The sequence below is a fragment of the Argopecten irradians genome, chromosome 4 (assembly GCF_041381155.1).
Source record: "Argopecten irradians isolate NY chromosome 4, Ai_NY, whole genome shotgun sequence".
Taxonomy (NCBI): Eukaryota; Metazoa; Mollusca; class Bivalvia; order Pectinida; family Pectinidae; genus Argopecten; species Argopecten irradians.
The window spans coordinates 8,793,351-8,808,265 of record NC_091137.1 but is presented as its reverse complement, the minus strand read 5'-3'; the positions used below and the strand labels follow the sequence as shown (position 1 = coordinate 8,808,265).

Sequence of the window (14,915 nt, the reverse complement as noted above, 5' to 3'; positions counted from 1 at the left end):
CATAATAAATCTATTTTTGCTGTTTATTGTAATATCAAAGGTCCTTTGGAGATTTTAACAAAACAATCGAAATTATACCATACATAAAAGCCAGTAAAGGAGTTAGCGTAATTGGGGTGAATAAAATGTAGCGGCCAGACCGGGATTCGAACTCAGGACCTCCGAACACTAGCCGGATGCTCTACTGACTGAGCTACCTGATCACTAGTGATCGACTATGTGTAGTCCTGTTACACTAATATTAGTATTACATTATTCTACACTAATGGAGGAATGTCACTACAAACTTTATACATTAACCATCACCAACTCAATAAGTTTAAAGTATACTCATATTCCCACACCTTTTCAAATCACAAAACATACCAAGTACAACTGAAAATGTCACTGTGATTTTAACATCTGGGTATATATGAAGGGAAACAATAACATATGAACGCGAATTGGTACTGCAAATGATTCAAAACTGAAAATAAATTTCTGATATATACCAATGATCGGTTTACAAATAGTCTGAACGTTTTGATCCCAGGCTCCGTCGGGAAGACAATATATTCTGTCATAAGCTGCTTTGAAGTTAGTGTTACACCTGACGGAACATGAATCACCGGCGTCATATGAACAGGACTGTAGGATTCCATTAGCAATTGCAGAATTACATTTCACCTCTGCAAACAACGGCAAAAATGAAAATGTCAAAACGTATTAGAACACAACAGTGGATCCATGTGCTGAAACTTTTGGACTATCTAGGTAATAGTGATTACTACTTCTCAACAGAAATGTTTGGTATTACTGTGACGGTATTGTTTTATAAATGTTTGTACTAGTGTGATGGTATTAGTTTTATAAATGTTTTATTACTGGTATTGTTTTATAATTTTATGTTTGTGTATTAGTGTGACGGTATTGTTTTATAAATGTTTTATAAATGTTTGGTACTAGTGTGACGGTATTGTTTTATAAATGTTTGTATTGTGTGACGGTATTGTTTTATAAATGTTTTATAAATGGTACATATTGTGTGACGGTATTGTTTTATAAAAATGTTTGGTAAATTTGTACTATGTATTGTTTATATGTTTGGTACGTGTATTGTTTTATAAATGTTTGGTACTAGTGTGACGGTATTGTTTTATAAATGTTTGGTATTGTATGACGGTATTGTTTTAAAATGTTTGGTACGGTATTGTTTTATTGTTTTATTTGTGTGAATTGTTTTAAATTTTGGTACTAGTACTAGTGGTACTAGTGTGACGGTATTGTTTTATAAATGTTTGGTACTAGTGTTGACTAGTGTGACGGTATTGTTTTATAAATGTTTGGTACTAGTGTGACGGTATTGTTTTATAAATGTTTTATTGACGTATTGTTTTATAAATCTTTGGTACTAGTGTGACGTATTGTTTTATAAATGTTTGGTATTAGTGTGACGGTATTGTTTTTTAAATGACGGTATTGTTTTATTAATGTTTTATAAATGTTTGGTACTAGTGTGACGGTATTGTTTTATAAATGTTTGGTATTAGTGTGACGGTATTGTTTTATAAATGGTTTGTACAAAAATGTTTGGTACTAGTGTGACGTATTGTTTTATAAATGTTTGGTATTAGTGTGACGGTATTGTTTTATAAATTTTGGTATAGTGTGACGTATTGTTTTATAAATGTTTTACAAATGTTTGGTACTAGTGTGACGTATTGTTTTATAAATGTTTGGTATTAGTGTGACGGTATTGTTTTACAAATATTTGGTACTAGTGTGACGGTATTGTTTTATAAATGTTTGGTATAGTTGACGTATTGTTTTATAAATGTTTGGTACTAGTACGTATTGACATATTGTTTTATAAATGTTTGGTACTAGTGTGACGTATTGTTTTATATAATGTTTGGTACTAGTGTACGTATTGTGTGAATGGGACGTATTGTTTTTATAAATGTTTGGTATTTGTTTGGTACTAGTGTGACGGTATTGTTTTATAAATGTTTGGTATTAGTGTGACGGTATTGTTTTATAAATTTTTTATAAATTTTTGGTATTTGTGTGACGGTATTGTTTTATAAATCTTTGGTACTAGTGTGACGTATTAATGTTTTAGAAATGTCTGGTACTAGTGTGACGGTATTGTTTTATGAACATGCCCTGATACTTGAATGTTTTGTAAAGAAATAGTAAATTGAAACTAGGCAATGACCTGGATTACATGGCAATGCATATATTTATTCTCGCATAGCAAACTATATGTGTGGATGGTGAATATGAGAAAAATTGCGTTGGTAATGTATGTGTACACACTGTTCATTGTAATGGAAATCGCATCGGTACGATATTATGTATTACTTATAGCATTGTTCGGGTTTCTGTAGTAGCACTTTTAACTTCGTTTTAATAGTCCAGAGCTTGATCCGTCTGTTTTAGGACAATCCACGTTACAAACCTTTCTTCTGTTTAATACAATAGAGAGGTACTGATTCATGTAAATAAGATGATCCTTCCTATAAGAGTTTGTATGTTGGAATGGAAGTCCACAGGCCAATCAGTGCTTTACCTATTCCCATATTTGTTAAGTATCTAATGACGTCAGACGAATAAGCTATTTTTCTTTGTCTGCTACATGTTCATAGACATTATTACTCAGAAACCAGGAAACTAGGTTTTAATAAAGTTTTACATAATCTATCTAAATCGGGTATCGAAAACAAAACGAAATAACAGGAAAGGAAAGCATTGATGATTACTTTAGCGATAACTATCTAATATTTATGTATGATTTGTATATGATTTTCAGATTTTAATCCAATGAATTTCAGAACCAACACCAATGAACACACCAAAACCGTTTGGTATACAAGTGATTTTGCCATGCAAAAAAAGCTGTCTCAACAATATCTAATAATGCATATCACAAAACTAAAATTTTAATCCGCTTCAGAGGCATGCTAAAACTAACATTGTATTGTGCTACCCTCGCTTGCTGTGACATCATAGTACAAATAAAATTGTGTGTATATTTGAAAGTTAAGGCATTTAATGGAATGATCATATATCATGTCATGAATTTTACCTTATACATAATGTATTCCTACTTTTGGGAAAATTTTGGATTCGGGTATACCAACTTTTAAGTAAAACGGATTCAAGTATATTCAATTAATCCGGACATGTAGATTTTAAAACGAAACAACTTTTAAACAAGATCTCTTGATCTTAAATTAATGCAACATCTACAATATTGCCACCTAAATAATAAAAGAAAACCCATAATAATCGACTGAATTATTTGATTTGCGAGGCATATTGCTTAAACTGTCACATACACTGACTATCCGTGCATGACCACTCGATTTACTGTTGGTCATCGTCCATTGATTATAGCTATTCATGGTTCGTTTATCATTTTAGTTTCTGCCGATTTCCAAGTCACAACAAAATAGGTGATAAAGAGTGGTGAACACACACACAAAAGTGACGGATGTGAAGGCCTTTATTAACTAGCACAGAAATAGAGATAGCAGCCAACTATCATATGTTAAGAGTGTCTATCAATGGAGTGGTATTAATCGTGTTTGTTAAAGGAATAGTTAAGTTATGGTGAAGATTGATATTAGAAGGCAAACATTTAATGGTGTATTAGAATTAAGATACAATGTATAAATGAGTGTGTATGTACTGCTGCGTAAATGTCTTATTTTTTGTGATATCAAGAAATAAGAATCTGTAATTGTAAATGTGTAACATATATTTAATATTCCTTCAATTGTTTTCATGAAGCAGATATTTTCTACATAAAGTTTTTTTTCAGTAACTTATACTAATTTCAGAAAATTAGTTATGGAAGATAAACATATATTTTTGTTGCCATTATAACTCATTCCAGAGAATACGTATTAATTTACATGAATTTCTATTAATTCTTGCCACCAACGTTTTACCATTTCCAGAAAAACACCAAGAAAGCGAAATAAATTAACTAATACAAAGCATGTTTGCTAACCAAAGAACAAAATGATTTGGAAAGAGGTTTAGTAACCTAGATGTTATAAGCTTACTTGGTACACAGAGTTGTCCCAATGGCGTGCTCCACTGTCCACTATTCAGACAAACTACCTGCTCTAGATACGGCTTCTTCTGGAGATTGGCGGGACAGGCCCAGCCACACATCTCGCCCGCCTTGCCCTGACAATTCAGTAGGGTACCAGCGGGCATGGTCGTGTTACATACCTTCTCTGTAAAATAGATCATCACAGAGTTGTACATGTGTAGTCAAATATGTAACATATATGGCAAATCTATTTAATATGCAATGCATGAGTTTGCCAGTGTGATAATTTTGTATGTTATTAGTATAATATGAATGTTTTAACCGTTTCTGATTGGCTGGGCCGGCTGTAAAACCCATTTGCCAATACATCCTTCAAATGCAAGGTTCGTGTAAATTTGTACTAATTTCATACGATTTGATAAATCTTGTCTTGAAGTTCTAAATGTTTGCCCTCTAGGCCGCGGATAAAATTGTACAACTTGTTTCATAATATCGCATATGAAGATAGAAATATATATGTGAGTATATATAACGATTGTGCATATAAATTATTTGATCAACGTCTAGTATGCGTTAAAAGGACATGAACCTTAAATAAGTTGTTCTGTATGCTTAGAAATGGTTTTCAGATGTTTATTGAATATTTTATTACAATGATTGGTTATCTAAAACGACAGGAAAACGTGGGGAATACCTACCTCAAAAATGATAACAAGAGGCCCAGAGGGCCTGTATCGCTCACCTGGTTTGTAATGCCAAGTTATGTTCCGAATACAGGTTCATTGTTTCTTTTTAAAAGGAATTTTAATATTTACCTCTATTTTCCCTATTAGGCCCCGCCTCTCCTGCCCCCGGGGGGTCAGAGCCAAAATTTATACAAACTCTATTCCCCTTTCCCCAATGATGTTACTGGCCAAATTTGAGTACCATCTATGAAATACCCTATGAGTAGTAGTGATTAAAAGGATTTACCTTTAATTTCCCCTATTGAGCCCTATCCCTCCTGCCCCCGGGGGGTCAGAGCCTAAATTTATACAAGTTCTGTTCCCTTCCCCCATGGATGTTTGTGGCCAAATTTGGTTACAATAAATGCAGAACTCTAGGACAAGTAGCGATTTACAGAATTTTCCTCTAATTCCCCTATTGGGCCCCGCCCCTTCTGCCCCCGAGGAGTTAGATCCAAAGTTCTGTTCCCCTTCCCCAAAGAATGTTTGTGGCCAAATTTGGTTACAATCCATGCAGAACTCTAGGACAAGTAGCAATGTATAGGATTTACCTCTATTTCCCCTATTGGGCCCCGCCCCTCCTGCCCCCATGGGGTCAGAGCCAAAATTTATACATTTTCTGTTCCCCTTCCCTCATGGATGTTTGTGACCAAATTTGGTTACAATCCATGCAAAACTCTAGACTAGTAGCGATTTAAAGGAAATGTTGATGGACAGACGGACGGACGACGGATGCCGCACCATGACATAAGCTCACCGGCCCTTCGGGCCAGGTGAGCTAAAATAGACCGTCATATTCTATTTTTGGAACACAAAACGAAAGCTGGCCGAAAGCGAGGTTATAATGAACAACAAACTTGCTGACATGACAAGGAATATTTGTTTTCCACATTTTAAGATTATTTTCTAATTTACGATGGTTGACAAATGAGGTTTAAACCATATTTGTTATAAAAAATTGTATTTAGCGTAAGAATTATAAGTCAAAACTCAAACGAGACTTTTCATTCGATAGGGCACCGCGAAGTGAGGTTATTGACTTATTGTACATATGTACAGCACGCAAGTATAAAGTGGGGAGTTGCTCCCGTCTCTTGCATTTCAGCGATCCATTTATATTTACCTACTTTCCAAATCGCGCATGTAACTGACTCTTGGCGTACACTGTTTTCTATCAGAATTCGTTTGTGTTCGCTTCACCCACGTTTTTGACCTACCATTTTGTTTACGTATGTGCAGTGCATTGTGGGAGGTCACTAAAGTTCATCACTACTATACTATCGTTACAAAATTCGACCGGACCGGTTCAAAATACAGAAAGATGGAATTTCCATTATAATTATTTCATTTGACACATTTGCACAATAACTGATATATATTACTTAGTAAGGTATCTGATACGTTTCAAATATGTATTTTACTCAAATTTACATGGTTTATTTAGGTTCATGTCCCTTTAATAAATATTCTCAGATACTGGCAATATCATGGTCCTAATTGTTGTTATTTTCGTGAATAGTTATTGAGTTATTTGGATACCAATCAGATATCTGCGTATATCCCATGTAAATAGTTTTTACATCAGGTACTAATATAAAGTGTAACAGAGAATCTTCATCTCACGGCCTGGAAATAATACAAGAGGGTGCTTGATCAAACGGAATCAGAGTAAAAAATATGTGCGATAAAATTCACGTAAAGTTAGAGGAACATTGTTAATCATACAGGACACAAAATTAATCTCCACGACAAAATCACAACACACAACATCAAAAGGTAAGTGTGTGAGCCATCAGAAGCGGTACCTTCTGGGTACGTTACTGGCGCATGAACTGTGGTCCTAGGTAAATGCGTGGTTTTAATTGTTGTAGGTTGACTAGTTGTTGTTGTTGATGTTGTTGTTGTTGTTGTTGTTGTTGTTGTTGTTGTTGTTGATGGTTTGGCTTTAGAAAACAATTATTTGTTTTTAAATAAGCAAGTAAAATATTGTTTTAAAAAATCCTGTTATATTTAAACATTTATATGAAATTAAATCAATTAATTGTAATTTAAAAGTGAAGATAACAGAAAGTTCAATGTTTAGTATACCATGATGTGATACATAATTTATCGTTAAAGCTTGCTATATAGATGCATGTAAAAAGTTTCCAATTCCATAAACCAATAAGATTTTTACTGGAAATTACGACATACTATATTTTATAATTCGTGAATTTGTCAAATGTCAACAGAAAATAATGGGAATCTTTTTCTGAAAGTGCGTTACATTAAAATCAGCCTGAAAAGGATATTAGCAGTGCGTTTTTCAAACCGAAAAGATTCCTTTAATTGAAGAATAAATGCAGATTTTGTTTGTGTAAAAACATGTTTTACTGTGAGTATGCTATAAGAAGAAGCTAGGCTTACCTATACAGAGAGTGTCTGTAGGATGATCCCAGAACATCGAGGGAGTACAAGTTAAGATATTTACATTGGGGTTCTTCATAAATCTATCGGATATACAACTGTATCCACAAGACGTCCCGCTGCGGGCTGTACAACCGGGGTTCAGTTGGCCATTGGGGATCGTCATTGGGCATGTCGGTGGAGCTAGGAAGATTGAAAGTGAAAGGAATAAAATACCACAATAAAACAACCATTGTTACGTGCCTACAAATTATTTTGTGCAATACGAGTGATTTTATGTAAAACTTGAGGCTGAGTATTGCTCGTTTAGCAATTTTATTACATTTCAATTCAATATTATATAGAAAGATTCAACCCAAGTCTCACAAAAAATAACTTTTATTATATAAAATGATGTTGTTATAAATGAACACGTGACAAACCAGAGAGGAATGACCCTATGTTACTTAATATGAGAAATATTTCGGATGTATAGGTAAATCTCAGTAGTCTTTACACAATTCTAATTAAAAACGTAACTACTGACGGACCAAAACTCACCTGTGTTAAAAAGTTTTAAACTTACCAATAACACATGTAACTATCTGTTGCATGCACGCAGATACCTGGCATCTGGGATTAAATCTTCAGTGCTTACAGTAGAGTAAAAACCCTATCCATGATGTACCTTAACGTGTTTGATAACTAGACATACAATGGTACATTAACCGAGAGTACACCTACCTGTGGTACATGTTGATTGTGTGGTCTGGTCCAGGTATAGGTTGTCAGGACACCCACATACTCTGCCGCTCGGCTTAGAAAAGCAGTAGTGGGAGCAACCACCGTTTCCTTGGCTACACTGGGTATTTACTGTAATCATAAATATGGTTAGTAAACAACACAAACAGTCATCCAGACAAACATTATTTTCATTTCAATAACAACTTTTAGTAACTTATAAATTTTAGATTTTGAAACCCAAACGTTCTAGACATGAAATGACAATCAATATGATTTCATATTTTTTTCATATATATATTTTATCACTAAAGCTATTTCATTCCTATTAGCAATAGTTGCACATAACAACGTTCTTCATCTTTGTCGGAAGAAGGAACAACAATCACATACACATCTGCATACTGCGCGCCATTCCAACAAGAGCAGTAAATGTAACCTTCATTGCCAACATTTAACATGATCACAAGAAAAAGTACCTGGTTGTGTGTTTGCTGTTGGGACGATATCTACTGAATCAATGGCGCCAAATTCTGGCTGGTCGTCCATGAAAGCTGCCAGTTGCTTGGTATTTATATTGACTTTGGTTATTTTGCTGTAAAGATAGAGTAGACAACTTTAACAACTACAAAGTGATCAGAGGATATGCAGAGTTCGGTGTTATATTCTTTTCACAATGAAAGTTGTTTTAAACGAAAATTGCCGACACACACAATGAGTAATATTCGGCAGAGGAACGCACAGTAAATGTTGTTTATTCTAATGTTTGAGGATGATTAAATTTTTATCATTATAAATGAAAAGTGACCTTTTTATGCAATCTATCAAGATTTCGTGTTTGCCCCTTGTAAAATCACATCTATTACACAACCAAAAGCATTCGTGTAGTCTAAGTGATAACGACATTAGGCTTGTTTGTGACATAACTCTAAGTCAGCATCCACATTGAAGTAATGGGGGATTCCAACAGAAAAAAATAGGTATCTGGTTTGATAGAATCTTTCATCTCCTTTCGCGTGAGACGGGATCATCTAAACCCGAGGGATACAGGGAGTCTTTGATATCTTTAGAATCTTATCTTATGTTCTCACCACAAAAAGGGTGAATTAATATTTTCTCTTATTTCATGCATCACTTTCGTGTTTCTAAAAATGTCAGAAATGCAAGAAAGGATGATATGATCTGAATGAATTGTCGTCCTCGCCGTTAGCGTTACGTCATTGTACTGTTGTCGGGACGTTGTGCCACTGTTAACTTGTCGCGACGTCATACGATTGTTGAAAATGTGTAAAGATCTAATGTAGCTGGTCTTTATCCTGGAGTGAGATTGAAAAAATATCACATCTGTAATACTTCGGATATCCCTGTCCGGGATAAGAGAAAATCCTGTTGGATAAACCTACTGTCTATTGTATCCGACGTAGTACAGGAAACCGTCAGAGACCAGTAGATCCACCACATCAGACGTCATGTCCTTTCTCAGTAGACTCCGTGCGTTAGTGTTCAGGTCGATGTACTCGATCTTATCCTGGTCCGTGAAGGAATCAGCCCAATATAGGACATTGTCTGTAATAAAGAGGCAAATATAATGCAAAAATAACTACCAATCTCGATATAACAAGCATAGGACATTGTCTGAGACTAAAGAAGCAAATATAATGCAAAAATAACTACAAATCTCGATATAACAAACAAAGGACATTGTCCGAGACTAAAGGTGCAAATATATAATGCAAAAATAGCTAAAAATCTCAATATAACAAACATAGAAATTGTCTGACACTAAAGGGGCAAATATAATGCAAAAATAACTACAAATCTCGATATAACAAACATAGAAATTGTCTGAGACAAAAGGGGCAAATATAATTCAAAAACAGCTACAAATCTCGATATAACAAACATAGAAATTGTCTGACACTAAAGGGGCAAATATAATGCAAAAATAACTACAAATCTCGATATAACAAACATAGAAATTGTCTGAGACTGAAGGTGCAAATATATAATGCAAAAATAACTACAAATCTCGATATAACAAACATAGAAATTGTCTGAGACTAAAGGGGCAAATGTTTAATGCAAAAATAACTACAAATCTCGATACAACAAGAATAGGACATTGCCTGAGACTAAAGAAGCAAATATAATGCAAAAATAACTACAAATCTCGATATAACAAACAAAGGACATTGTCCGAGACTAAAGGTGCAAATATATAATGCAAAAATAACTACAAATCTCGATATAACAAACAAAGGACATTGTCCGAGACTAAAGGTGCAAATATATAATGCAAAAATAGCTACAAATATCGATATAACAAACATAGGACATTGTCTGAGACTAATGGGGCAAATAAAATGCAATAATAACTAAAACTATCGATATAACAAACGTAGAAAGTGTCTGACACTAAAGGGGCAAATAAAATGCAATAATAACTAAAACTATCGATATAACAAACGTAGAAAGTGTCTGACACTAAAGGGGCAAATATAATGCAAAAATAACTACAAATCTCGATATAACAAACATAGAAATTGTCTGAGACAAAAGGGGCAAATATAATGCAAAAATAACTACAAATCTCGATATAACAAACATAGAAATTGTCTGAGGCTAAAGGGGCAAATATAATGCAAAAACAGCTACAAATCTCGATATAACAAACATAGAAATTGTCTGAGACAAAAGGGGCAAATATAATGCAAAAATAACTACAAATCTCGATATAACAAACATAGAAATTGTCTGAGGCTAAAGGGGCAAATATAATGCAAAAACAACTACAAATCTCGATATAACAAACATAGAAATTGTCTGAGGCTAAAGGGGCAAATATAATGCAAAAACAGCTACAAATCTCGATATAACAAACATATAAATTGTCTGAGGCTAAAGGGGCAAATATAATGCAAAAACAACTACAAATCTCGATATAACAAACATAGAAATTGTCTGAGGCTAAAGGGGCAAATATAATGCAAAAACAACTACAAATCTCGATATAACAAACATAGAAATTGTCTGAGGCTAAAGGGGCAAATATAATGCAAAAACAACTACAAATCTCGATATAACAAACATAGGACATTGTCTGAGGCTAAAGGGGCAAATATAATGCAAAAACAGCTACAAATCTCGATATAACAACAATTACATAAGACATGGTCTGTTACAACTACAAATCTCAATTCAGTAAGTACGGTGTCGGTAACACAATGGTACCTTATCTCACACAGGATAGACTACGGAGAAGGTAATTTTATCGTGTTGTGTAATGGGGCTAAAGCCTTATCTCACACAGGATAGACTACGGAGAAGGTAATTTTATCGTGTTGTGTAATGGGGCTAAAGCCTTATCTCACACAGGATAGACTACGGAGAAGGTAATTTTATCGTGTCGTGTAATGGGGCTAAAACCTTATCTCACACAGGATAGACTACGGAGAAGGTAATTTTATCGTGTCGTGTAATGGGGCTAAAACCTTATCTCACACAGGATAGACTACGGAGAAGGTAATTTTATCGTGTCGTGTAATGGGGCTAAAACCTTATCTCACACAGGATAGACTACGGAGAAGGTAATTTTATCGTGTTGTGTAATGGGGCTAAAGCCTTATCTCACACAGGATAGACTACGGAGAAGGTAATTTTATCGTGTTGTGTAATGGGGCTAAAGCCTTATCTCACACAGGATAGACTACGGAGAAGGTAATTTTATCGTGTCGTGTAATGGGGCTAAAACCTTATCTCACACAGGATAGACTACGGAGAAGGTAATTTTATCGTGTCGTGTAATGGGGCTAAAGCCTTATCTCACACAGGATAGACTACGGAGAAGGTAATTTTATCGTGTTGTGTAATGGGGCTAAAGCCTTATCTCACACAGGATAGACTACGGAGAAGGTAATTTTATCGTGTCGTGTAATGGGGCTAAAGCCTTATCTCACACAGGATAGACTACGGAGAAGGTAATTTTATCGTGTTGTGTAATGGGGCTAAAGCCTTATCTCACACAGGATAGACTACGGAGAAGGTAATTTTATCGTGTCGTGTAATGGGGCTAAAACCTTATCTCACACAGGATAGACTACGGAGAAGGCAATTTTATCGTGTCGTGTAATGGGGCTAAAACCTTATCTCACACAGGATAGACTACGGAGAAGGTAATTTTATCGTGTCGTGTAATGGGGCTAAAACCTTATCTCACACAGGATAGACTACGGAGAAGGCAATTTTATCGTGTCGTGTAATGGGGCTAAAACCTTATCTCACACAGGATAGACTACGGAGAAGGTAATTTTATCGTGTCGTGTAATGGGGCTAAACCTTATCTCACACAGGATAGACTACGGAGAAGGTAATTTTATCGTGTCGTGTAATGGGGCTAAAGCCTTATCTCACACAGGATAGACTACGGAGAAGGTAATTTTATCGTGTTGTGTAATGGGGCTAAAGCCTTATCTCACACAGGATAGACTACGGAGAAGGTAATTTTATCGTGTCGTGTAATGGGGCTAAAGCCTTATCTCACACAGGATAGACTACGGAGAAGGTAATTTTATCGTGTTGTGTAATGGGGCTAAAGCCTTATCTCACACAGGATAGACTACGGAGAAGGTAATTTTATCGTGTTGTGTAATGGGGCTAAAGCCTTATCTCACACAGGATAGACTACGGAGAAGGTAATTTTATCGTGTTGTGTAATGGGGCTAAAGCCTTATCTCACACAGGATAGACTACGGAGAAGGTAATTTTATCGTGTTGTGTAATGGGGCTAAAACCTTATCTCACACAGGATAGACTACGGAGAAGGTAATTTTATCGTGTCGTGTAATGGGGCTAAAGCCTTATCTCACACAGGATAGACTACGGAGAAGGTAATTTTATCGTGTCGTGTAATGGGGCTAAAGCCTTATCTCACACAGGATAGACTACGGAGAAGGTAATTTTATCGTGTCGTGTAATGGGGCTAAAACCTTATCTCACACAGGATAGACTACGGAGAAGGTAATTTTATCGTGTCGTGTAATGGGGCTAAACCCTTATCTCACTCAGGATAGACTACGGAGAAGGTAATTTTATCGCGTCGTGTAATGGGGCTAAAACAACAAAATGTTAGTCTAACAGGTTCTTTACCGATTTGTTAAATCACTTTGATCTAGAGAAAGTGTTCACTTAAGTTGAATAATGTAGTTTGACAAAGAAGATTATGGGTCTTACTTTGATAGTCAATAGTCAGGCCGAGAGGTGTTCCGCCAGATTGGGTGAAATTGACGATAGTCTGGATGTTGGTTCCATCAGTGTCCGCACGTGCTATATAGACTTGTGCTCCATGGGAATTATAATAAATATATCTGCAAAAATTAACACACTTTTTTAAACATCTTTTTGGAAGATTTCATTTACAAAGTTGATATTTGGGACTAGTTTTAGAAACATATCTTAACATTAAATTATCCCTAAGAAAGCATTACAGAAATTAAGGAGCCTTTCGTGCAATTTGTAATGCCTTCCTATGGAGAAATCCAGTTGGACCTATCGGACATGATCACCTGCTACTGAGTGCACATAATCAAACAATCACTTTCCTTCCGAGAACTAACATGAATAATCGTTTACATCGCTCTTTCCTATAACGCTCGTGAGAATTAGTAATGGTTTGCCGACCTAGCCAATGATAGACCACGTTTTGGACAGAATGACAGGCGACGTTTCGGACAGAATGACAGACGACGTTTCGGACAGAATGACAGACGACGTTTCGGACAGAATGATAGACGACGTTTCGGACAGAATGACAGAAGACGTTTCGGACAGAATAACAGACGACGTTTCGGACAGAATGACAGACGACGTTTTGGACAGAAGGACAGACGACGTTTCGGACTTCCCATTGGAGCTTTTGATATCAATTAACATCAAACAATTCTATTTTTATATACAGAATTCTGTTGTAACCACTTTTATTTGAGGTAAATATACTAAAATGCTAATTGATATGTTGATCAGGGCCAGGAATTAATTTAATTCAACACATATACACAAACAGTGTACTATATAACATGAATTGTCGTTGTGTATAAAATGTTCGATATTTTTTTCACGGTTCCTAATGAACCGTAAATACAATAACAACGAATCATGTTTTAGAAAACACTATTATTATTGTTCTATCGGCGAACCACGAATATTTCTACCCATGAAATTATTTGAAAGTTCTAAACCAGGAAAGAATGTACCCACGAATATATCATGGTATTCAGTATTCCAAAAGTGAAATCTGTCTCACAAAGCCACCACGACAAACAACGGTCTAATGTGATATGCTTGCCAAGACTGGAGACATACACATGGGAGAAGGGACATACTCACCCTTTTTTGGGATCGATTGCAATACCACCAGGGTAGTGGAGCTTAGTTATAAGTTGTTTGGTCTCATTCTGCGCTAACTTTGGCTTCATCACAGCAATATAGCCTTTATCTAGTTCTTTAGAATGGGATACTGTGTAGAATAACTGGCCGGTGGTGAAGTCAATCGCAAACCGATCAGCATATGTTTCACCTAAAACATTCATTCAAACTAATGTCAGCATTGACTCCAACATGTAGCGATAGATTAGAATCTCATCGTCAATATCAGGACTGTAACATAGAATCACACGTGTCCTTAACATAACACAATTTTGTAATGATAGCTTTACGCTACAACAATCCTTTATAAAGAGTTGAACTACTCCTTCAACACGGCCTAAAGTCATAAAAGCAACAATGGTTAAAACTCAAGTAATATGCGCAGGGATATGCATTACACGTTCGTATGACTTGCACGTGGTCGTATGAATACTTGTTATATTCCGTTTATTTTGTACATGATAATACATAATGTATATGATTTAACCAGTATTCAAGAAGCATCGCGTTGATATAATGGAAATAAACTGTAAGACTTTTGTGCAATGCAAATAAAAGATGGTTGTGTAATATTCCAATAGATAATATAAAGTATTCAG

At 35.4% G+C, this 14,915-nt stretch overlaps 2 protein-coding genes across 3 annotated transcripts in view; one reads left to right on the top strand and one right to left on the bottom strand.

The window, feature by feature from the left end:
- The window catches only part of LOC138320526 (uncharacterized), a 288,019-nt gene that overhangs the window by 176,648 nt on the left and 96,456 nt on the right, over window positions 1-14,915 (top strand). The window lies entirely within an intron of this gene.
- LOC138322087 (low-density lipoprotein receptor-related protein 5-like) overlaps window positions 1-14,915 on the bottom strand; it is a 47,675-nt gene that overhangs the window by 20,713 nt on the left and 12,047 nt on the right. Inside the window, exons 7-14 of the mRNA XM_069266142.1 lie at window positions 14,278-14,467; window positions 13,126-13,259; window positions 9,300-9,462; window positions 8,376-8,491; window positions 7,900-8,028; window positions 7,177-7,359; window positions 4,053-4,229; window positions 492-668 (exon numbers count right to left, since the gene is read on the bottom strand). Of these exons, the coding sequence (XP_069122243.1) occupies window positions 492-668; window positions 4,053-4,229; window positions 7,177-7,359; window positions 7,900-8,028; window positions 8,376-8,491; window positions 9,300-9,462; window positions 13,126-13,259; window positions 14,278-14,467 (1,269 nt within the window). The remainder of the gene's footprint in view (window positions 1-491; window positions 669-4,052; window positions 4,230-7,176; window positions 7,360-7,899; window positions 8,029-8,375; window positions 8,492-9,299; window positions 9,463-13,125; window positions 13,260-14,277; window positions 14,468-14,915) is intronic.